We start from the raw sequence: 24,602 nt of genomic DNA, 5'->3' as shown, positions 1-24,602 counted from the left end.
TACTCATCCCATGTATGAATATTTATATTACATTTATCCACTTATGATAATAAATGTTTTATAACATCATTTTTCCTCATATATGTATGTATTATATAAACAATATTACGGAAACTTCTCTCACAGAAAAACATATTCATATACATTAAAATTTCCAATTTACATTTTCCATTATTAACATTGTTAATAAACTATCCTATTATATAAAGTAGAAATTTTTTTTTCTAAAGCTAAAGAACTCAATACTCAATGAACCGATAAAAATAGGTCCTGTGATCGTTTTAGGCTACTTAACATTCAAATTTGATCCTTGGGATGGTTTGAAGCTACTTTTTTAACCAAGACCACTTTATAAAGCCAAATAGTGTACATAAATTTAAAAAAAAAATTCTATTTAAAAAAGATTTTTTCAGTTACTAAAAATACAATTAGATAGTTGCCGATTTCCTTATCTGCTCGGGATCAAACACTTTGCTTAAGTCTAAAATACACTAAATTTAAATTAAATTGACGATTGAATATAAAATAAATCTTACTTAAGCTGTGACTATTGTCGTTTAAGAATATCAAAGTTTAATTTATTACCTATATTCTTCGAAAGACAAAAAATTTTTAGATGATTCTTTGAAAATAAGCAATTTGTTCTGGAAATTGGTATGTTTCATGTTGTATATAATGTTATTTTTTAGCCCTGAAGATGAGAACAAGCATTATGTGTACCTTCTCCCCTCAGTACTCTGTGGAATAATAGTTCCTGCAGAGGTTGAAGAAGCTATCAGGTATCTTAAATACAGATAGACATGGGATACTTAAAAAGTGGCTTTGCTATAAAAAAATGAATAAAAGTACTATGTGTAATGGACTTTTCAAACCTGTCAATTTGTATATCAAGTTTTAGAAAAACTTTATAACATTCATAAAAAAAGTTTAAAAACAGGTCTTAAACAATTGTTTCTGATAATGTTCTATTATGCTTTACTTTTCTTTTTTATTAGGTATATCTTGGTATTTTTATAGAAAAAAGGTTACGGATATTAGATAAATTTTGTTTTCAATTTTACAATGACCTGAGCCATTAAGAAATTTTACAATTAATTTATATTTTCTACTCAAGGATTGGTGAGCTGGAATCAGTGAGCATCTCCAAGTCTTGCAGCAAGGCTATCTTCAAGATCAAGGGCCGGCCCACCATGTTTGTCCCGCTGAAGGAGGCAGATATGAGCACCGCTGAGAATAAGCAACTGCTCAATGGCAAGGGCCAGAATAAGGAGATTTTAAATAAGCAAAAGAAAATTTTGGGTAAGTCTAATTTTAAAGATTTTTTTTGTATATTCAGCTTAAAAACATAATTTTGTAATAACATAAAATATGAAATGTAAAATAAGTCTCGTGATTCTGAGAGGGATAATTTATATATTTTATAACCAGTATCAAAATTCTAAGTTATTAAAATTGATGCTAGGTAGTTTCCTTAGTTTAAATATTCCTCCTTCTATAAAATACTTTTTTAGGTGACAAGAAAAAGAAAATGTTTGCCTCCAAAAAGATCTTCGAAGACCTCGAGAAAGCAGCTGACGAAGAAATGATGTCAGATCTTGAGAGGCCCAGGGGCAAGGCCAAGATATTTGGTGGTATCTCTAAGGAGGCCAAGCAGTACAGACAGAAAATCATTGATTTTATTGAGATGTACACTCCTGAAGGCAATATGGCTGTTTATGGCAAGTGGTCATCTTCACTAAAGGTAAAAGATATTTGGTAGCTTTTCCTAAAAGTATCTATCAAGCACTGATATCCCCAATTTTTTTTTAAAAATAAACTAAAAATTAATTTTTGTCCTATGCGTAACGCCTGCGTAAGGCCTTACCATGCGGGGCCTATATAAGAATGTGGTGCTAACCCTGCAGGGCAACCCATTACCCAATGCAACGTATCTTGACCTAGATTAATAAATAATCAATCGAAAACTACTGCAGAACTGTACACATATAATGTATAAATATCTAAGAGAATAATATACAAATTATCTTTCATGTTCCTATTCCAATATGGGAATTTTAACAGGTACATGGCATTGTAGATAAAAAAAAAATTGAGACAAAACGCAGAGAAAATGGGATGAAATGACATTTTAGATAATGAAAAATTAACCTTTTAATTACTTACACAGAAAAATAAGAAATTAATTATTCCCAAATCCATGGTACTAAAATTTTGTCCATCTATTATCCATGTTATTTAGGTAAACATGTGTAATCTTGATTGGGAGAAGATCTCAAGTGTGAGAGCCATGGAGCTGGAATGTCCTGTTCCTAAGAAAGCCAAGCTGTCCACTCCAGATGATAATCAGCTATTTGACAAGAAAAGGATCAAGAATATCTATGATCCAGGTAATTATTTTTGTATATTAAGATATATGAAATAAGTCAGCATAGAAAAATAATTTTTTTTTTTTTTTTTTTTAAAGAGATTAACTATTTAGATGGCTTTTGATTTTATAATGATATGACAATTATTACATCTTTTTTATTGATTTATTATATCTAGGAATGAAAGGCCTTGAGGTTGTACCTGCTGTAGAGGAAGTTACTGTCGCCGACATCAACATTCCCCAACAGCTCATTCAACTCATCAAATCTTCCAAGCTTGCTAAAAGTAATAGTAGCTCAAGTCTTAAAACTATTTTCTCAGAAGAATCTTCACTTAGAATTTTACCAACATTTGCTGAATTTGTAAAAGCTATGCAGAAAATAGAGTCCCCAATATTTTCTTATTCAAATGTCATGTTTGGATTTATGTTTGATGATGGTGATATGGTTAAATTTTCACCAAATCTGAAAGAAATTCCAAGCAGATCCAAGATTATTTCTGGTGTAATTATAAAGCTGGATGATGCATCAATTTTCATTCCTGGTGAAAATATCACAATTGATGATGAGGATGTATTTGTTCCTGGTCAGAGGATGACATCAGTTAATGGAGAATTTATTCCTGGTGCCAGCATCAGGACTGCTGACAATCAATTTCAATTTTTGCCTGGACTAAAAGGTGGTAAAGATGTTGATTTTGTCATGGGCCAGTTTATTGATGAGGAGGGAGTTATTAACTTTGTGAAAGGTCAGGTTGTTCACACCGCAAGAGGAGCTATTTATGTTGAGGGCCAAACAGTCAACACTGCTGACGGTGTCAAGTTTGTTGCTGGACTTACAATCAACACTGAGATTGGTCCTAGCTTTGTATCAGGTGCTCTAATTGATGCTGGAGAGGAAGCAAGATTTGTGCCTGGTCAAATGGTGGATGTACCCAAGAAAGGTATTGTCTTTATTCCTGGACAGATGGGAGAAATTATGGAAAAACAGGTATTTGTACCTGGACAAACAGTCACAGATGCTAATGGCCAGAAACTATTCATGCAAGGTCAAATGGTGCAAACTAGTGATGGGCAAATGTTCCTTAATGGTGATGTTATTGTCAACAACAAGAATCAGGTTCAGTTTTTGCCTGGTGTCTTGTCAATAAATCCAGAGAATGACAAGGAAGAGTTTATTCCAGGTATTGTGGGAGAAACTGTGTCTGGCCAAGAATTCATTGAAGGCAGATTTGTAAAGAAAGGTGAAGAAACTCTGTTTATTCCTGGCAAAACTGTTGTTTTTATTGATGGTATCTCAAACAGATTTGACAAGATTAATGATGAGAAAAATATTGCCCTTCAGCCATTACCATTATCTCCTATGCTTGTAGATCCACAGAATCTATCCATGATCTTTAAAAAGTACAGACCTTGTCCAGGTGTGCTTGTCAGAACTGAAGAGGGAGAAATGTTTTATCCAGAAGGCAAAGTACCTGGAGACCTTGATGGGGCATTGGAAATTATTCCTGGAAGAATGGAATACACAGAAAATGGTCCAAGATTTGTTCCTGGCAAGGTTATGGAGATCAACAATGTTAAAACATTCATACCTGGAAAAGTTATGTTGGATGATGATGGTCTGGAAGTTTTTATTCCTGGTAAAACAATTGAAACAAAGAATGGGCCTAAATTTATTGCTGGCCAAGTTGTTGAGACCAAAGATGGTGAACAGTTTATCCCTGGTCAAGTTATGGATTCACCAGATGGACCTAAATTTGTACCTGGCCAGGTTATTGAAACTAAATGTGGACCCAAATTCATTCCTGGTCAAGTTCTTGTTACAGACAATGGACCTAAATTTGTGCCAGGTCAGATTGTAGAGACAGAGCATGGTGCAGTTTTTGTTCCTGGCCAGGTTATTGATTCTCCAGATGGATGCAAATTTGTTCCAGGACAGGTTATTGATACTCCTGAAGGTCCAAGACTTCTACCTCCTGATGTTGAAGGTGATGGTGAATTTGTTGTTCAAGGCTTTGACATTAATCAAGAAATGAACCTCTTGATGGGCAATACTAATCTACCAACAGACCTTACTGATATTCTGTCAGGTGCTGGTGGCAACATGGTTGGTGGCGAGGCACTTAAAGCTTTGGCACAAGGCTTTAAACCCATAAAGTCAAAGGAAGTTATAAAAATTTTTGGTGAAACTGAAGAGGAGAAAGATGTTGATAAAATTCTTGAAGATGAACTCCTGGATGCCTACGATTCTCCACCTGTCAGACAAATTATAAAGTCAGTCTTTATTGCTGTATTTGCTGAAATATGTGAAAATGTTGATGAAGTAATTAATCTAATGGATGATTACATCAATGGAAATCTCAGCAATAATATCCATAAGACTGTGATGACAAGAATGAAACTAAATCCAGCAATTGAAGAGCTTAAATCACAGTTCCAGGAAAACAACCCAAATGATCCTAAGGAATACGACATTATGAATCTTATTTCTGGAATAATCAGCTGTTCTATACCTGGAGCATTAAAAGAATGTGCTGAAAATGCCGATGATGTTGAGGAAAGAAAGCTAATGGTAACATTATTATCTTGTATTGAAGATTCAATTAGAAATATTCTCCAAGAAGAAGGAATGGTTCCTAAAGGCCTTGTTGATGATATCAAAGAACTTATTCAGCTTGCAAAGGAGCTTGAGTTCGTTGAAAATCAATCCTTCTTTGCCAAGGTGGCAGCTGTATCTGAGGGTAGATGCAACAGTAAATTTATGAACACTTTGTTGAAAAACTTTACTGCCAAAGCACACATGCCAAACTTTGGCTTTGACTTGAATGAACTTCTCAACAGACTTATTCAAATTCTTGCTCCAAGACTTCATCTACAGAGAGCTTTCCATATAATGAGCTTGAACAGACCAGATTTTATCAAAGATGTTTTAAATACACTCAAAGGAGATCCTAGAGATATTGAGGGTTTTACGGCAATTGACATCCTTCATCATGCCACAGCTAAAGTTATGAATAACTACTGTAATGATGAAATTAATGAAATGCTCAATATGATGGAGATTGATCCTACTTGTATGAACACAAATGGTGCTCTAACAGCTATGATTAAACAAGCAGCTGGTCTTGCTACATACATCAACCAACATCAAACTGCTGACATGTTGAATCATATCCTAAGGGATCCCAAGAATCTATCAATGATCAAAAATGATCCTGTTGCTTTAGAGGTTCTGAAAAAACTACTGTGCATGAAAAAGCTAGCTGAAAAAGATGCTGAAAAGGGAGAAAAAATTGCAAGGCTCTCCAGATTTGGCTCATCTGACAGAGCAGATGTACTTCTACAGGAACTATATGACCAATCAGACGCTCTGACTAAACCTCCAAAGGAGAAAGACAAGTTGAAAAAGTCCAGATCCATGGTGAAGAAGTCGAGATCTATGATCATATCCGCCAAGGATATCCCCATGAATGCCTTCCTTGCCATGAAGAGTTCAGCAGAGAAGAGGGATGAATCATGGTTGCAGAATTTCTTGTCAGAATCTGTTGTTGATGAGGTTCCTTGGGAGTGCTCCAAGGCTCTAATTATTCTGAAGGAAGGATTTCAAACCATTATACCAAGAGAGGCTTCCAGGTAGTAGAACTTTTTAGAATACAAAATATTCGAAATTTTATGTTTATCTTTAAATAAAATCTATATTAAAATTAGTTGGAGATATGTGTAAGGATCCCTAGAATGTTCTGGACTATTTTAGTAACAAACCTGGATATATGGCTCCCAACTCTCTTATTTATACCATTTTCAAGGTCTTTCATATTATTCAAAAAGAAGATTATTTTATTTCAAGTGCCATTTATCTTCTTTAATTAGACCTTAACTTAAATATCCTTAGATTTAGACACACATTATACACTATACACCCTTTAATGCTGCTGAGAAGCAATTTTTATGGTTAATAATGCACTATAAGTAGTCATTGTTAGCCTATTTGCAACATATCATATTCTAATGAATTTTTCTATCCAATATTTTGAGCTCCGTAAATGCTAGAACTTTACGTACAATTTTTGCAAAAATGCTGCAAAGTAAATATTAAAATCAAATAAAATCTTGTAAAAGGTCGAATGAAATGAATTTTCAAAGTGAGGCAAAAATATTCTGTCTATAAATTAACTTTCTGTCGTAATCCTGTCAAACTGAGAAGTGAAAAATGTTAACAGTAACTCAAAAAGTGATTAAATTGCTGTAAAAAGTTGCAAAAATATTTTGTACTTTTATTTACAGGAATTTAAAGTGTTAATTCTAAGGGCAATACGTAGTATAAATATTAAAGAAAGACAATTATGTCCAAATAAGAAAAGAAAACATTTAAGTTAAAATAGGGATGACAAAAGCCATGATAAGAGACGCACAATAAAATCATGGAATGAACAAACGGATAAAGTGAGTTATAGAGCAGTTAACTATGAATATGATAATATGCAAAAACTCAAAGAAAATCAAAAAAAATTTATAAATTACTTTTTAGTCTTTTCAACTATGACCGATGACAGGCGGACATAACAATCTAAAACTAGAGATGAGTATGTCATACGAATCTTCACTGAAAATCACATTTAATTGATAGTGTTACGGAATGACGGAGGGACAGACAGACAAAGTGAATTATAGAGTGACTTCGCTACTAAAAAAAAAGATATGAGTACGCAATACATCAAAGCAATTGTGGGTGTAATTTTCAATTAGGTGTATTGTATAAAATAATTGGGTTTTAAAACGAGAAGAAGAAAAGAAATAGTTAAATGCTTGAAAAAAGGGAAATAAACAAGGATGACAACATCCATAAGTAGCGAAGCACAAAAAATTGTGGATGGGAATACGTAGAAGTAGATTTAAAGTGTATTTATTAAAATCAAGAATAGATTTATTGGAGAAAATAAACACGAAACCTTGTTTTATTTTGCATGATGAAAACGGTTAAGGTAAATTACATACTAGATGCACATAACAATGGGAAAAAATACTTTGAAACTGTTAATGCAAAAAAGTTTTAAAATTGAACCAAAAATACCAAAGATATGGGGAAATGTGTCAAACATATAAAAATAGCCAAAAACCTGCTAAAAGGCAGTTTGGCCGCCATTGTTTCTCTACTTAAAACGCCAGAAATTTAATTTTAATATCTTTAACTGAAAAATTTTTGAAAATTAGACCATAAACACCAAAGATATGGGGGAAAATGTGAAAAAATATAAAAATAGCCAAAAACCTGCAAAAAGGAAGTCTGACCGTCATTGTTGTTTTCTTCAAATGACAGGAAATTTAATTTTGATATCTATAAGTGAAAAAATTTCGAAAATTGGACCATAAACACCAAAGATATGGGGAAAAATGTAAAAAATATAAAAATAGCCAAAAACCTGCAAAAAGGAAGTCTGACCGTCATTGTTGTTTTCTTCAAATGACGGGAAATTTAATTTTGATATCTTTAACTGAAAAAATTTTGAAAATCGGACCACAAACTCCAAAGTTATGAGGATAATTTGAAAAAATATAAAAATAGCCTAAAACCTGCTAAAAAGCGTTCCGACCGCCATTGATGTTTTATAGTTAATGTGCTCCTTAATGATAGGAATGTTGTCAAAAAATTTCAGCTCTCTATCTTTTATAGGAGCCGAGAAAATCACGTTTCCCCCAATTCATTAATTACGGACGGACAGACGGACGGACGGACAGACGGACGGACGGACAGACGGACGGACGGACATTGTGAATTATAGAGTAGCTTCGCTACTAAAAAATGTGAGATACTTTTACTTTCTTGTTTTTTTAGAATAGGGTCTAGTTTTTTTTATTAATATTTCTATAACCAATTTATCTTTAAATACCTTTGTCCGTCCTACAACCATGTCTTGCATTATAGAGTAGCTGATACATATGACTGAAAAATATTCTTACAAATATAAAAATTAGAATTTTTTTTTCTCAGTTTTTGAGACAAAATATTAATATGTAAATTGAGATGAATTTTTAATAATAATTTTTTTTTTATTTAATAGCAAAATATGAAATACACAATAAACTTTATTGATATGCTTCTTTTGTAACTGATTTACGTAAAAGATTTGTTTACTTAAATATGCAAATATCGTATCTTATAATACAATTATAGATTTACTATAACACAATAAATGACCTAATTTTGACTTTAAGGGGCTAGTAGGCTTTTAGGGACCTATATGGAAAAAATTTAAGATTAAAAGGGGATCAACAATTTTAACAGGATTTTTTCTCTTGTGGAGGTACTCTTCCAAGTTCTAATAACACAAATATTTCTGACCGATAAAAACACTTACTGTAAAACACACAGAAAGGCATACAACCTGCTTTTTTAATAAAGAATAATATGGAAATTACAATATATACTAATTTCTTTAAAAAGTTACTGATCCCAAATTTTGAACCACTATTTATTCAACTGCATTGGAATAAAAATATAATTTTTTTTATAGGAGTATTCTGCTAGGGGAAGCGTCCTATACCTTGATAGATGACAATGGTATCCAATTTTTCCTATCCCCCATGGACAAGCGTCAGCGGAGGCTGGAGGGTAAGATGTCAGAGTCTCCTCCACCACAAAATAACAGAAGACAGGTATTTTTATTTTCAGGTTTATCCCTCAAATCACTTAGTGCATTAAACAATCACCCCCAATCCCCTCTTTTTAGTAGCGAAGCTACTCTATAATTCACAATGTCCGTCCGTCTGTCCGTCTGTCCGTCTGTCCGTCTGTCCGTCCGTCCGTCTGTCCGTCCGTCCGTCTGTCCGTCCGTCCGTCTGTCCGTCCGTAATTAATGAATTGGGGGAAACGTGATTTTCTCGGATCCTATAAAAGATAGAGAGCTGAAATTTTTTGACAACATTCCCATCATTAAGGAGCACAATTAACTATAAAACATCAATGGCGGTCGGACTGCTTTTTAGCAGGTTTTAGGCTATTTTTTATATTTTCAAATTTTCCCCATATCTTTGGTGTTTATGGTCCGATTTTCAAAATTTTTTCAGTTAAAGATATCAAAGTTAAATTTCCCGTCATTTGAAGAAAACAACAATGCAATCAGACTGCCTTTTTGCAGGTTTTTGGCTATTTTTATATTTTTCACATTTTTCCCCATATCTTTGGTGTTTATGGTCCGATTTTCGAAATTTTTTCAGTCAAAGATATCAAAATTAAATTTCCTGTCATTTGAAGAAAACAACAATGACTGTCAGACTGCCTTTTTGCAGGTTTTTGGCTATATTTGTATTTATCACATTTTTACCCACATCTTTGGTGTTTATAGTCCAATTTTCAAAAAATTTTCAGTTAAAGATATTAACATTAAATTTCTGGTGTTTTAAGAAAAGAAACAATGGCGGCCAAACTGCCTTTTAGCAGGTTTTTGGCTATTTTTATATGTTTGACATATTTCCCCATATCTTTGGTATTTTTGGTCCAATTTTAAAACTTTTTTGCATCAACAGTTTCAAATTTTTTTCCCCCATTGTTATGTGCATCTAGTATGTAATTTACTTTAACCGTCTTCATCATACAAAATAAAACAAGATTTCGTGTTTATTTTCTCCAATAAATCTATTTTTGATTTTAATAAATACACTTTAAATCTACTTCTACGTATTCCCATCCACAATTTTTTGTGCTTCGCTACTTATGGATGTTGTCATCCTTGTTTAACTTGCTTTTTTTTCAAAAATAATTCTAATCCATACCGAATACATTAAATATATGTTTTTATTTGCAAAATGGTACACAAAGCTTATTTATGAATGTCAAAGGAACATTATTCAAATGAAAAAAAATTTCATCTATCTATGTTAGTTCTTTTTCATCGTGACTGACTGACTGACTTCATTACTAATATCTTATGTATTTATTTGGTGTTTTAAATTTAAATGTTACTATGTAGAGAGAAAAAAAGTACAGAAATAGCAACAAAACATTTAGTACAAATAAATGAATTCCATTATTCAGGATCTACGTGGACCCAGAGATGATGTCATTCTTGAAGAAGATGAGGAAGACGACAATTTTGAATCACCCAAACAGAAACCTACCTATGGAAAGTATAATCTTGATGAGGAAGATGATTTCAAAACTAAACAGAAACCTACCTATGAAAAGTATAATCTTGATGAAGAGGATGATTTCAAACCTGTAAACAGACCCAAACCAAAGATTGAGCTACCTGATATTGGTAAGTTTTTTACCTTTATCATTCTTAGAGAATAAAGACAAATTTATAAAAAGGTCTTCGCATTGTACCTGATCTGGCTCTTAAGCAGTATATACATAATCATTTGACAATGAATTCACAACATTTTGTAGATAACCAACAATTTGACATTTGATTTAAGTTGTTTGTCTGAAATGTCAGGAGAAAATAAACCTTTGTCTTCTTGTTTTTGTAATTAGGGGGGGGGGGGACTCCCCTCCTCAAAAATAAACTAATTCTGCTAATAACAAAATCGAAACACCTATAAAAATAGATCCTAGTATCTTTTAATATGGTCGTCTAATTAATGTATCTCTTTCAGATGAATTTGAGAGGCCACACAATTATGTGCCTAGAAAGTTGACCAGTACGCTAGATGATGATGACCAGGACGACTATGGTAAGTCCAACATTCATAATCAAAAAATCCCAGAACTGTTGATTGTTGCCATAATTGTATTATTGTCATATATTACTAATTTAATATTTGGATATTAAATAAATGCTTAAATTGGAAAATTTGAATTAGTATTTTTTGTGAAGAACTATAAAATTTGTTTGGCATGATAATTTTTGTGAGAAACACAAAGCATAAGTTTAAGAAGCTATTCTATAATTTTCATGGTTCGCAAGAATTTAGAATTAATAGAGTGGATTTATCTCTACTTATTTTTTTGTGTAAAATCTGCCTACGGTAGCTTTACCTCTCTAGTAGTAGGAATGAGTGAAGATTAATTTAAGTTTCATTGACATTGCTTGTAAGTTCGGTTAATTTGAAAGAAATTAAAAACATGATTATACATATTGTCTACTGCTGTTATTGATTAACAAGTCTTACTATAGATTCAGAGTTCAGCGCTATGCGGCCAAACGGCCGGCCTAAATTCCAGTCAGCGGCCGCAGAACAGCTGGACAGTGAGATGGATAACTTGGACAGATACAGACCTGGCAACTTTGACTTCAATGTTGAGAGGGCGGCACGCGGAGATGATATACAAGATCTGGTAGACTTCTACTCAAATTATAGGTAATACAATGTTTATTGTGACACCTATTGTAGAATGTAGATCAGTTTACAAATAATGTAAACAATGATAATGATTTAAAATAATGTAGCATTTTATATTTACTATCCTATAATATTTCTAATTATTTTCAGGACGAAGCGCAGCGCTCTTGGTCGTGTGTACGGGGCAGGATCAGCTGACAATTATAACGACGACATTGACTACACACCCACTAGGAGACCACTCAGCCAATCACAGCTCAGCCCTACCCGCCAATTCAACCAATCACAGTACAGCCCTGAACCAAATGGCGTACAACATGGCGGACGACAGCTTAGTGAAGATCCACAGGATGATTTCCTATCCAGACCCAAATATTCCAGCTATTCATCCAGGTACAGTTTTTCATAAGATAATAAGGACTAATATTTGACTAAGGGCGTACTCAGTATAAAATATGTCATCTTATATAAAATATGTTGATTTTTAATATCTAGATATCAAGAACCAGTTAAATCTACAGATGGCTATCATGATTTTGATAGCATTGACCCGGCCTCACGACTCATCCTCATGAAGGCAAGAGAAGGAAACTCCAGGTAAAGCTCTTATCTGAGATTAATTTTAGATATTTACATAACAAATGAGAACTCACTCTATGACTTTAAAGTGTTATAAATTTCGATATGATATATTTTACTTATTTTTGCGTCCTCTAGTATGTCTTGTACCGCAGATAAATAAAATGATTTAGTTACAAAGAAACTGCACTAGAAAAAAAAACTGTTTTCTTTCTAGACCAGCCAATAATGGCATGTACCGCCAACCACGTGAAGACTATGGTATGTCACGTGACGACTATGGGTCCGGGTTATCGCGTGGAGGACGACTTTCGACGGCAACAGCTGATTATGATGATGAGGATGAGTTTGCCAGTCTTAGACCACCTAAAGGTAAACTTTAATATATATATATTTGGCAGTTAGACTTTACCATGGCGTTTGATATATTAAATTGAATATTTTTTTATATTTAATAATACACATTATCAGAACAAAACATCTGTGTGTCATCTTTTATAAATATTGTTTATTTTTCAAAATTTCTTTATTAATTCTTATTCCATTAATTACTTTGCAGAACTATTTCATTATAATATAAAACTTTTTAAAAATTATTATGCTGAATGAAACATTTAAATTTTGCAGGTCCTTCACGTCAAGAGGATGATTCAATGAATCCCACAACTAGAAGTTTACTAGAGAAAGTTAGAGAATCTACAAGGGTAATATATTTTCCTTTAATTCGTAGAAGCCAAGTCTATTCATAATTTACTCTCTAATAGATCAACTTTTTAACATACAAAAGTCGGCTTTAGATGACGCATTTTATGAATACAGTTTTTAACTAAGTAAAGATATGTCACTTTTTTTAATCATTTATTTGGGGTTAAATATTTGTAGCCAACTCACTCAACATGAATAAAAGTAACTATATCCTTATCACTTTTTTTATTATTAGCCTCTAGGGGCCATGTCTTACCCACTTTTGAGGTACTTTTCTTTGGCCATATATATCTTGAATGATTATGACGTAAACCTTACTAAATAGCTTAAAACCTCATCGCACAATATACATATATGTATGTAGATTAGGATAAGAAAAATTATCAGATTTAAAAAAAACTAATGGTAAACTAAAACTTAATAATATCCCAATATTATTTCTTCACAGGCCCTGCAAGGTCTAGCAGATGGAACAGATGATTTTATAGAGGAGGAAAAACACAAAGCTAAATCTGGGAAACAAAGAAAAGCCTCCAGATTTCTCAGGTAACATAGATTACAGGGCAAGTAGCTAATACTCAGGGACCTACAGGAAAAAGAGAATAGCCGATAAATTGATGTACATCCCCAATGTTGACAAACACAAAATTATCCCTTCTGTAGATTATAATTAGTGGTTGAACACTCAACTTAATAAACCAACCAATCAAAATTCAGTCCCTAAAGTTTTTAAGATAAAAAAGTTATTGTAAAACTTTGGGGACTAGTGCAATAAACAGCCCATTGTCCCCTCTCTCTCTGGATAATACTGCTTCTTAATTTAGTCTGATTATATGTAATTAGAATATATATCTGTTCATAATTGGTAATTTGCCTGATATGAACTGATATAATTGAAAACATTATGAATTACTTCTAGAAACCTGTAGGTAACGCTATTCTAATAATGATATGTTAAAGGAACAGAGATGGAGAAGAGGATAACCAAGAACAAAGCAAATACTATGATGGGTTGGCTAACTCAGTAAGTTATTGATAGTTCAGATAGATAAATACAGACAGACAGACTAATAGATTAATAAAGACAGACATATAAATAAATGAATAGACAGACAGATAATCAGTCTGATAGACTCAGACAGACAGGCACACAGATAGAGAATTTTTTTTTAAAGACAGACAGACATAACAGATAAGACAAATAGATATATTTATAGTAATCAGAAAGAGATACACAGGAAGAAAAACGAAAAAATAAATGGGCAGACAATATATTGACAGAGACACAGAAAAATATACAGCCTGATAAATAGACAGACAGTTAGATATGCAGGCATATAGATTGATAGACGAAAAATAATAAAAACCACATCTAGAAATTATTGCAGATTCTTGGTTTGCGAAACGACTCAATGGGTGATTATGACAGATACAGACCAGAACCTCCTCCAAGTACTGCCCGTACATCTAGGTAATAACTTTGTATAGGATGTATAGGTTTCTTGTAGTAATTTTGATACCAATATATGTTTAATTAAATTGTTTATTTATTTTGGTAAACTTATGATCAGTGTCTTCTTATATTTAATTTGCAAAAATGTACATTATTTTTACCCTTTCCATAGTGTAAAATTTGCTGTGTATAATGTATTTAACTTAGTTTTTAAAAATCTTGTATCTTTTAGGCGCTTCTATGACGATGATGAACCAATCGCTGCCGCGCCGCGGACAAAAGTTGCGGACGACGACGACACAGATGACTTTATCCGCAGCCTCAAGCAGAAGACCTCCCGCAAACCAATGGACGATATTTTGCGGGATATAGAGCGGGATTCGAGCCCGGTACCCAAGTTTGAACCCATTCCAAAGTTTAAGGAACAGATATATTTCAATAATTATTTCCTGTACAACAAGTATAATACTATTCGTTGAATCAATCAATAAGCCTAAAAGTTTCAAAATCGGTCATGAAACAACGAAAAGAAGCCCTTTTATGGACGGACATACATAAGCTAAATATACCATATATGCTACCAAAACTTAAAGCTTCTCCAGTACAAGGCATTTATAATTACAACTATGCATTTCAATTATCATTAAGAAATATTTCTATTGTCTCAGGACACATTTAAGCTAAGTCCCAGCCCCGAAAAGAAATACCAATCCCTGCCGGGCAGAGCTCAGCGGCGTAGTAGCGCCGCTAGGAGCACAAACGGATCGGCGGCGGCGGGTAAAAAATCAGATTGGCGGTTGTCGGGCGCTGCGGCAAATGACGATGACGATTTTGGCGGCGGGCCAGCGCCGTTTGGAAGACGGAATGATGATTATCTCAGGAACAATTGTCATGCATTTTTATGTAGCGAAGCTACTTTGAATTTAATTTTTGAATTTTAGAGCCGATAGAATTGTTTATAAAATGCAGGGACCGCCCTATCATACCCCAAAAACTAAAGAATACTTAAAAATAGTTATGTTAAAAACCTACTTTGTAATTATAGAATAACAAAAAGATCAAAAGCGAAATATCGGGGGAAAAATAATCACTGCGAATTTTAAAAGAAAAAAAGTTGACCCTCAAAATTTCACCTTAAAGTGTTACTTTTCTAATAGTTTATAGTCCACTAACTCGTAAGCAGTAAGAATTCAAATCCATTAAGTCCCTTCTAACGAGATATTGGCAACTTTTTGCACACATTTTCGCAAACGGCAATTATTTCCTTTATTTGAAGTTTTGGATAATAACATTTTCATAAAAGTTTTCAGTAATAATCATTTAAGATCCATTGTTGAGAAAAAATAACTGAAAAAATGTGTTTCCATGCAAAATAAGCTTAAAATCTAATGATTTTAAATATTTGCGATTTAATGGTAAAAAAGAATATTTTTTGCTTTTTGATAGCCTGAATTTGTTTAATTTCGTTTTTTATTTAATCTATTCTTTAAAAAGACATGCATATTCTTGCAGATTTAAAAAAAAATTTTAAAAATCAAAAATCAAAATTAATCAAAATTTATCTATAGCCTTTAAAAAATACTTTTGATATTTTTAACCTATATAATCAATAAAATCAATGAAAAATAAAAAAGTTTTATAAAACAAACTTTTGGAAAAGGTTTAAGATAACTTCATAAAATTAGCATTTAAGTAGGATATTTTTCTTGTCTATTTTAAAAATGCAAATTAAACATAGTTAACGAATATTTAATTAGCAAGAATAGTAATAAAATATTTCAATAACTACTTAAACCTTTTTGTGGCTATGTTATTTATTTAAACAGAAAATCTATTTTGTCAGAATTATAAAAATAATGAAATATTTTCAAACAAGCTTGCAAAATAAACGTAATTTTATCAAACTTCCTCACAGTTTTTAGAAGATATTGTTGTAAAATATTAATTATTAAAATAAAATCTTTAATTTACAATGTTTAAAACACCTAAAAGTAAATTCTAAGCAAAATTAGATTTATTCTCTAGATTTAGAGTAGCTGCGCTACTTAAAAAGAACATCTATTATTGAAACCTACAGCTGATCAAAAATCAATAGTCATAATTTGGTGGTTTACAGATATCTAAACATATATATACACCTTACAGATTTATTTTTAAGATGGAATGTAAAGTATATTATACGAGATGTCATTTAGTCAAATTTCAAACAAAATAATTTTCATTAATTCATTAACAAAAAATAATGTTATAAATTTAAACTCACAAAGAGACTATTGTGTATTTTAATATTATGTTCTTTCTGCAATCTGATTCAAAACAAACTTTTTCTCTCATTCAAGTCAGGGATGAGTTTAGTACCAAAAAATAATAAAAAAAGTTGAAATAAATTTGATTTAGTTTGATATTATTGTATAATATTTTCTTTTATATATAATTTAAGAAATATATTTATAAAATATTTACCTGTCATAAAGACGACATATAAAAACAACATCCTTATAAGGAAATTAAAATCTATTTTCAAAATTTTCAAATTCATTTTATGCTTAAGAAGGGACGAGAAGGAATTGAAATTCAACATTAACTTGTTATTTTGCTTGTATATTTATCATATTTGTTTACAGTTTATTGGTAAAGTTTGGTAATACTTTATTTCGAGTCTATGCCATTGTGTAATAAGGGTTAAATTGTGTATGGATCTTTCTGACTACTAAATTATTTTCGCATGCAAAAACAAGACCTTATACCTAACTGTCTAATAAATTTGCTGCTTATTAGTAAAAATAACAATTTTGCGATGAAAAGAAGAAAACATAATGGTTAATGAAAAGTAGCCAATCACTCATGAATTATGGAATAGTTATTTCTTTCATCGTATTATAAACGGCTTTCCGCGGATATAGAATGTAAAATTATAAGATTAAAACCATTTTTTAGCCCCGAGGTGCCGAAGGCACGGGCTAAAATAAATTGGTTTTAATCTTATGATTGAACATTTTTATATTCGTAGAAAGCTGGATATAATACGATACTAGATATAGTTTTTTCGTATGGATGAGAACCGGTTCCTATCCACCGGATTCGAATGAATACGAGAAAATAGTTTTAGGAAAATTTTTTATTTAAAAATAAAAATGACGTCAGTATGATATTTGGAAGTTTGTTGATGTAAACAAATTTAATTGAATCCTTATTTAACAAAAAAAGTATGAACAAAAAATAGAATAAAAAGAATATACGTAGTTAAATATATTTAATCTTTAATGATAAGTCTCTTAATTTTAATTATATGTTCTTATTCGCTTCATTATTTCTTTTTTTCTTGCTTAACGTTTTTGTACTTTCATCTTAAGTAATTATAGGCTAAACAGTTTTCACGCTGTCTTGACTCTGTAGTTTAAATTTTTTTTTTTTACTTATATGGTTGGGACTTCACCTGTGGTTCCCTTTGGTGTTAAATATAATCACTATTTAATGTTTCATTGTTTTCTCCATTACATAGGCGTGAATTGGATGATTTGTTTTTAATAACTCATTATATCCTATTAGCTTCTTTGCTTTATCATAGAAGTGTAAGAAAGATCAGAAAAATATACACAACCCATCCCGGGACCTTTGTGAAGCTTCCCTGAAATAGAGAATACTACTGCATCAGTATTCATCAAAATCTTAATCTATAGACTACAAAACCTTACCACTTTACATAATTGGATATCATTACAATAATATTCGCTTCATAATTTTCAAATAAATATGCATTCCATTGCAAAAAAACGCGATATTGGGTTTGTTTAAATATCCATTTATTTGGCATTTTTCAAGAATGGCAAGCGTGGGAAAATTTTTTGAATGTGGGAACCATTTATTTTGATTTAAATGGTACATATGATTTTCATTTAAATTCATTTTCGGGACCCGTGGGAAAATTTTTGGAATGTGAGAACCATTTAATTTTCATTGAATTTCATTTTTTGGAACTGTGGGAAAAAACAGGAGAAAAAATATGTTTTAGTATAAAGAAATGTTCTATCGGTTTCAAACCTTTTCCATTCGATAGATCTTCCCGACTTTGGAAAAACTGTCAGACCGATTTTTGAAATTCAATCTGTGAAAAAAGATATTCAAGTTTTAATTTTTTGTTTTGAAAATATTATTTTACATATATTGACGCCATCTTGGATTTTAATAATTTTTTTTTGTTAGAAGATTTTTTTTCTAAATTTTTTTAAAAAAATTAAATTTTTACTATGAAAAAAAATCTTTGAACTTAAATTGACCAATAATTCAAAGTTTTTTCTATTTAATTTGGAAGATTTTTTATATTTTTAATTTTTATGTTCAATAAAAACACAACAGTGAAAAAAATGAAAATTAAATGAAAAAACATTTAGTCATTTTATTCAAGAAATTATTCGCTAACATCACCTTTTTGTTGCAATAGAATGTTATTTAAGCAAACAAAATTTAGCATAAATGGATATTTAAATCCCTCGGTATTAAATGATGAGCTATCGCTCGATCATTTAATACCTTGGGATTTAAATATCCATTTATGCTAAATTTTGTTTATTTAAATAACTCATTTACGTACGTATGTATTCATATTAATATTCAATATTAAGATTTTTACATAAATTAAATTTGATTAATATTGAAAAATAATAAGTTACATAATATTTAGGGAGGAAGGGGACGGTAAACTGTATAACTGGTACCCAAAGATTTATACACAACTTTCTATCATTAATTGAGTACTTTCATTGATACAAACTTACATTGTCCTTATTTTTCCACCAATGAATTTACTCTACAGAATGGGCTATTATTTTGAGTTTTTGTACACTAAAAAACTATTAAACCTATACATTTCCGCATTTTAGGGAAGTTTTATATAGGTCCTTGGGTGGTTTTAGACTATTTCACTTTTGGATTTAAATCATGGGATAATTATAAACTATTTTTCTCCAAATCCTTCCCACTTCGAATGCTAGGGGCGCAGCTGGTAGTAAAATGTACAATATTTAACTGGTATATAATTACATGTATTACAACTATTCAGAATGATTTAAGTCTTGGATTATAATCTTTTGGCCAATTAAAATGTTAAGACAGGCAAATTTGACTTTAATTGGAATAACATATTTGTTTTAATTAAGCCTTTTAGCATGGATAATCCGGTTTAAAATCTTGAATCTCGTACAGATCACGGTAAAATGTAGCTGGGATTGATTATTTCAACAATATAAAAAAAAAACATTTTGCCGTCAGGCTCCTAAATGTACATGTGATGTTCGCATATCAATGTAACCACAAAAATTGGAATAGTCATTACTTTGCTGAGCTATCATTAAAACCACCGTGGTACCGTTATTTGTTGATTTTTTTTGAGGCCTTGCGCTATATAATTGGAGACAGTTAAAATTTTGTACATAAAGTAAATTTTTAGGTCAACAGAATAATTAAATTAAATAATGAGTAACCCGTCTAAGTATTGTAAGTAATCATATTTAAGTAGGAGTATTGCTAAAATATAAATTAAAATATAAACCTCCTTATAGTTGTTTGAATATTTTTTTGAAAATTATTTAGGAGGTACAATTTTCTTTGATATTTGGTAAAAAATTTAACTTATTACTTACTCGAGAACTAGCAACCGCCCGTTATTGAGCGAAATAACCAGCCTATACAATGCATGATAAATGACCTAACCAACTGTAGTGGTGGCAGTACCTACGGGGCTCCAGAGGTGTCAACATCCAGTTATGGCAGTCTGGGCAGAAATAAAACCAATTACAATCTACAATATGCTCAAGCCTCCTTTGGTAATACAGGTACACATTTTAATATCTACTGGCCTCGCACCTAACTAGATTATGGACGAAAAGGGGTCTATAACCTAATTTTCAATATTGATTTTGATTTAACCGAGTCCTTTTTGTAGGGTTTGGGGGGAAGGACGTTAAATCCTGTCTTTCAGGGGTTAACCTACCTTTGTAGGTTTGTATATTCTCAATTAGATAGCTAAAAACCTGACTATATGATCATATTCTTATTAGAGCTTAAAAAAGGAAGAAAAGGGAACATGCTAAATACGGTATAATTTAGGTTCTTATGGTCAACAGCCAGATGTTTCACAAGCACAACAGTATGGAAGTGGTGGTGGTGGCGCTGGTAATTATGGTGGTGCAGCTGCTGGTGGTTACGGGGGTGCAGCTGCTGGTGGTTATGGAGGTGCAGGAGCTGGTGGTTACGGGGGTGGTTATGGTGGCGGGTACATGCAACAACAACCTAACCAGGTAACTGAGAAGGAGTGGTTTGACTTACGATTTTAAAAGTTTATGTCAAAAATAAAATTGACAGTATTACCAAAAATTACCAGCAAAGTAAAGAAATTTTGGATCATGGATGAAAACCAAATGGAGGGTTTCGTCGTATTTTCACAGTAGCTTTTCTCATATTTCTAGCCCATTTGGGGGGGAAGGGGGGGTCTAACGCTGCGGGGCAATCATTAACATTTTGCCTAACCTAAAATAACCTATCAAAAGCTACAATGAAAATGCGACGAAAACCGCTACTACGTTTTCTTTCTTTGATACGAATTAAAAAAAATTATATTTGAAATTAGAGTAGCGCAAAATTTTATAAACTACTATTCTTTAATCTTTAGGGAATGTATGGAGGTGGGGGAATGGGATATGGGGGAGTAGGAGGAGCCTCAGCAGGGGGTTATGGAAGCGCAGGATTTGATGGGGGCTATGGTGGTGCCTTTCCTGGAGGTGGAGGCGGTTATCCGGGCGGGGGCTTTGCCGGAGGTCCCCCACAGGCTCCTGGAGGTGCCGCGGCCTATGGAGGACAAATGGATCCCAGGTAAACTACCTTTTCTGTTGTTCAATATTATGCAGGAAACGAAATAAAGTCCCTCTAGTCTTTGACTTTAATTTCTTTATTTAATCTGCTTTTAGAGTCATACTATTAGTTCAGGTTAAGCAGGTTTAGTACCCTCTCAAAGGAGCCTAAATAAATTTAAATGAAAGGGGTTGGGAGGTTTAGAGAATGTTAGAGGGATAAGTTTTGATATAATATAATTTAGGTCATCCCATATTATAATGATAAAGGCTTTCAAAAGTATATGAGTCTAAAAAATACCCAATAATAAACTAAAAGAATTGTTATATTCAGTCAAGTCCAAATCTTATCAATCATCATATGAAAAAAATTCTTTTAAATTTTTTGTTTAGGTTTGGAATGGACCCCCGGCAACAGAGATTAATGTATAACTCAAGAGGATATGGACAGTAGAAAACAAACCGTTTCTAAATGGCTATCATCATTGGAAAAAAATGAACTGAAATATTATTTCTTGTATTGTTTTATAAAAAGGGTAATTTCGAACAATATCCAGAATTTCTAAAAAAAAAATTATAATAAAGTTGCATAGCTTATCAAACAAAACATATCAAAATAATAATAAAATGTACTAATTTCATGTTAAACCTGTATTTAAAGTTTTTAAATTTTAAATATTGTTTTACTAAGCATTTTCAAAATAATACTAATCCAAAGTTTTATTTAGAAAATAATAAATTTAATTAAAGGGTAACAGGCCCTTTAATTCAAATAAAATAAAGTTTTTATTTTTTGTGTCGATTCCCATTAACAAATGATGTTTTTGTTACAAGAACTTTTCTAGTTAATTTTTTTACAAATAAATAATTTTTACTTCTCCTAAAATAATGTAAATATATTTTGAAATTTGTGTTTTATTATAATTGATTTCTTTCAATATATTTAATATTTATTTACGTATGCTTACATAATTAATTAAATAGAATTGTAATTTATAAAAAAAAATATTTATGAAATAAATTATCTCTTTATACGTATTTTTTACTAATTTTATCTATATTAGATTTTTATAAAACAAGAATGATAAAAACCATGGTTACATGTGAACTTATCTATTCCTGGTTTTGTCTAACTATATAATTAAGTGTATTATTTAGAAATGCACACTGCTGCTATGTCAGGTGCGCGACTTTAATAATTAGAGTAAGAGGAATGCCTTGGCCCAAAACAGGCTCATATTATTATAATACACAGTTAGGACTTTCAGGTAAAGGTCGTACAATCAAAAAGTTGGTTGTCTGATGAATGTTATTCAACTTAATAACCCGGGTGTTTGGACAGAAAAGGAGAGATTTGGCTGCCCTCCGTTATTTTGGGTTGTTGGACCTGACGTTAGGTAATCATCTAAAAGTCTAGTAGGGCTGACGGACCTAATTAGGAAGTAGACAGATGTTCAACAAGGATGACAACATCCATAAGTAGCGAAGCACAAAAAATTGTTAATAGGAATACATATAAGTAGATTTAAAGTGTATTTATTAAAGTCAAGAATAGATTTATTGGAGAAAAACACAAAACCTTGTTTTATTTTGTATGATGAAGACGGTTAAAGTAAATTACATACTAGATGCACATATCAATCGGAAAAATATTTTGAAACTGTTAATGCAAAAAAGTTTTAGAATTTAAAAAAGATATGGGGAAATATGTCAAACATATAAAAATAGCCAAAAACCTGCTAAAAGGCAGTTTGGCTGCCATTGTTTCTTTTCTTAAAACGCCAGAAATTTGTTTTTAATATCTTTAACTGAAAACTTTTTGAAAATTGGACCATAAACACCAAAGATATGGGGGAAAATCTGAAAAATATAAAAAATAGCCAAAAACCTGCAAAAAGGCAGCCTGACCATCATTGTTGTTTTCTTCAAACGACAGGAAATTTAATTTTGATATCTTTAACTGAAAACATTTTGAAAATTGGACCATAAACACCAAAGATATGGGGGAAAATCTGAAAAATATAAAAATAGCCAAACACCTGCAAAAAGGCAGTCTGACCATCATTGTTGTTTTCTTCAAACGACAGGAAATTTAATTTTGATATCTTTAACTGAAAACTTTTTGAAAATTTGACCATAAACACCAAAGATATGGGGGAAAATCTGAAAAATATAAAAATAGCCAAAAACCTGCAAAAGGCAGTCTGACCGTCATCGTTTTTTTTCTTAAAATGACGGGAAATTTAATTTTGATATATTTAACTGAAAAAATTTTGAAAATCGGACCATAAACATCAAAGATATGGGGGAAAATGTGAAAAATATAAAAATAGCCAAAAACCTGCAAAAAGGCAGTCTGACCGTCATCGTTTTTTTCTCAAAATGACGGGAAATTTAATTTTGATATATTTAACTGAAAAAATTTTGAAAATCGGACCATAAAAACCAAAGATATGGGTAAAATTTGGAAAATATAAAAATAGCCTAAAACCTGCTAAAAAGCAGTCCGACCGCTATTGATGTTTAAGAGTTAATTGTACTTCTTAATAATGGGAATGTTGTCAAAAATTTCAGCTCTCTATCTTTTATATGAGCCGTTTCCCCCAATTCATTAATTACGGACGGACGGACAGACGGACGGACGGACAGACGGACGGACGGACAGATGGACAGATGGACGGACGGACATTGTGAATTATAGAGTAGCTTCGCTACTAAAAAAGAATCAGCAGACTTAAATGGAAAACTAGAAAATCACATTTCCCTTATGTGTAGCCATACGGACGGAAGGACGAACAGACATAGTGAATAATAAAGTAGCTTCGCTGCTAAAAACAATTCCAAATATATTTTTTTTCTCATCAAGAAAATACTTTAATCAAAAATATATTTGTCAAATTATGTATTACATAACTGTGTGATGTAGGATTTCATAACAATTGAAACCAATCTTGTAATAGAAGCAAGAAAAGCATAAAACTGCTGTAAAATCATTTTATTTGATTCCATAAAAATAATAAGTTTGAGAATAGATTCTTTTTCATAATTTTTTTCTCCAATGATTGTGAAAAGGTTTCAAACCACTTGATTTCATTTTTTGGGAAATGCAATTTGTTGCTCAATTTACCAGTATGGAATGTTCCTTTAATCTGTACATCTTCTTATTTTCTAGGGATCTGACACGAACATTTTATCATGAACAAATTTACACCCCTCCCACTCTCCCACCTTAAGTCAAATCTAGGTTATTTACTCCACCCCCCTCCCCCTTAAAATGTTGGATGTCCTTGATAGGAGCATTGAGTCGAAAACTCCTTTTTTTGACAAATGCTTTATTACAACAAATCTATAGTAAAGCAAATCTTCTTTTAGA

General features: G+C 31.8%; 2 protein-coding genes across 2 annotated transcripts in view; both read left to right on the top strand.

Annotated features, from left to right (window-relative positions):
- LOC145322395 (uncharacterized) overlaps nt 1-15,391 on the top strand; it is a 34,036-nt gene extending 18,645 nt beyond the window's left edge. The window contains exons 6-23 of the mRNA XM_080164384.1: nt 690-779; nt 1,115-1,299; nt 1,512-1,741; nt 2,240-2,387; nt 2,545-5,998; nt 8,878-9,019; nt 10,398-10,620; nt 10,961-11,038; nt 11,482-11,665; nt 11,798-12,040; nt 12,143-12,244; nt 12,444-12,598; nt 12,854-12,930; nt 13,380-13,477; nt 13,892-13,955; nt 14,320-14,402; nt 14,617-14,808; nt 15,055-15,391. Of these exons, the coding sequence (XP_080020510.1) occupies nt 690-779; nt 1,115-1,299; nt 1,512-1,741; nt 2,240-2,387; nt 2,545-5,998; nt 8,878-9,019; nt 10,398-10,620; nt 10,961-11,038; nt 11,482-11,665; nt 11,798-12,040; nt 12,143-12,244; nt 12,444-12,598; nt 12,854-12,930; nt 13,380-13,477; nt 13,892-13,955; nt 14,320-14,402; nt 14,617-14,808; nt 15,055-15,325 (6,019 nt within the window). The 3' untranslated portion in view covers nt 15,326-15,391. The remainder of the gene's footprint in view (nt 1-689; nt 780-1,114; nt 1,300-1,511; nt 1,742-2,239; nt 2,388-2,544; nt 5,999-8,877; nt 9,020-10,397; nt 10,621-10,960; nt 11,039-11,481; nt 11,666-11,797; nt 12,041-12,142; nt 12,245-12,443; nt 12,599-12,853; nt 12,931-13,379; nt 13,478-13,891; nt 13,956-14,319; nt 14,403-14,616; nt 14,809-15,054) is intronic.
- A 4,670-nt stretch (nt 15,392-20,061) lies between these two features.
- Nucleotides 20,062-22,261, top strand: LOC145322394 (uncharacterized). The gene is made up of 4 exons (XM_080164383.1): nt 20,062-20,215; nt 20,490-20,680; nt 21,052-21,251; nt 21,623-22,261. The coding sequence occupies exons 1-4, from the start codon at nt 20,077-20,079 to the stop codon at nt 21,681-21,683; spliced, it is 591 nt and encodes a 196-aa protein (XP_080020509.1). The 5' UTR covers nt 20,062-20,076; the 3' UTR covers nt 21,684-22,261.
- Nucleotides 22,262-24,602: the final 2,341 nt, after the last annotated feature.

Source organism: Acartia tonsa, chromosome 6 (assembly GCF_053477335.1).
Source record: "Acartia tonsa isolate MP-2025a chromosome 6, ASM5347733v1, whole genome shotgun sequence".
Classification (NCBI taxonomy): Eukaryota; Metazoa; Arthropoda; class Copepoda; order Calanoida; family Acartiidae; genus Acartia; species Acartia tonsa.
This window is presented reverse-complemented; position numbering and strand designations above follow the sequence as displayed.

Excerpts from the sequence above, each read along its gene's own strand:
- LOC145322394 (XM_080164383.1), top strand. The coding sequence starts at position 20,077 with ATGATAAATGACCTAACCAACTGTAGTGGTGGCAGTACCTACGGGGCT. Across the intron at positions 20,216-20,489 it reads AGCCTCCTTTGGTAATACAG|GTTCTTATGGTCAACAGCCA; the intron begins GTACACATTTTA and ends GGTATAATTTAG. Across the intron at positions 20,681-21,051 it reads TGCAACAACAACCTAACCAG|GGAATGTATGGAGGTGGGGG; the intron begins GTAACTGAGAAG and ends TTTAATCTTTAG.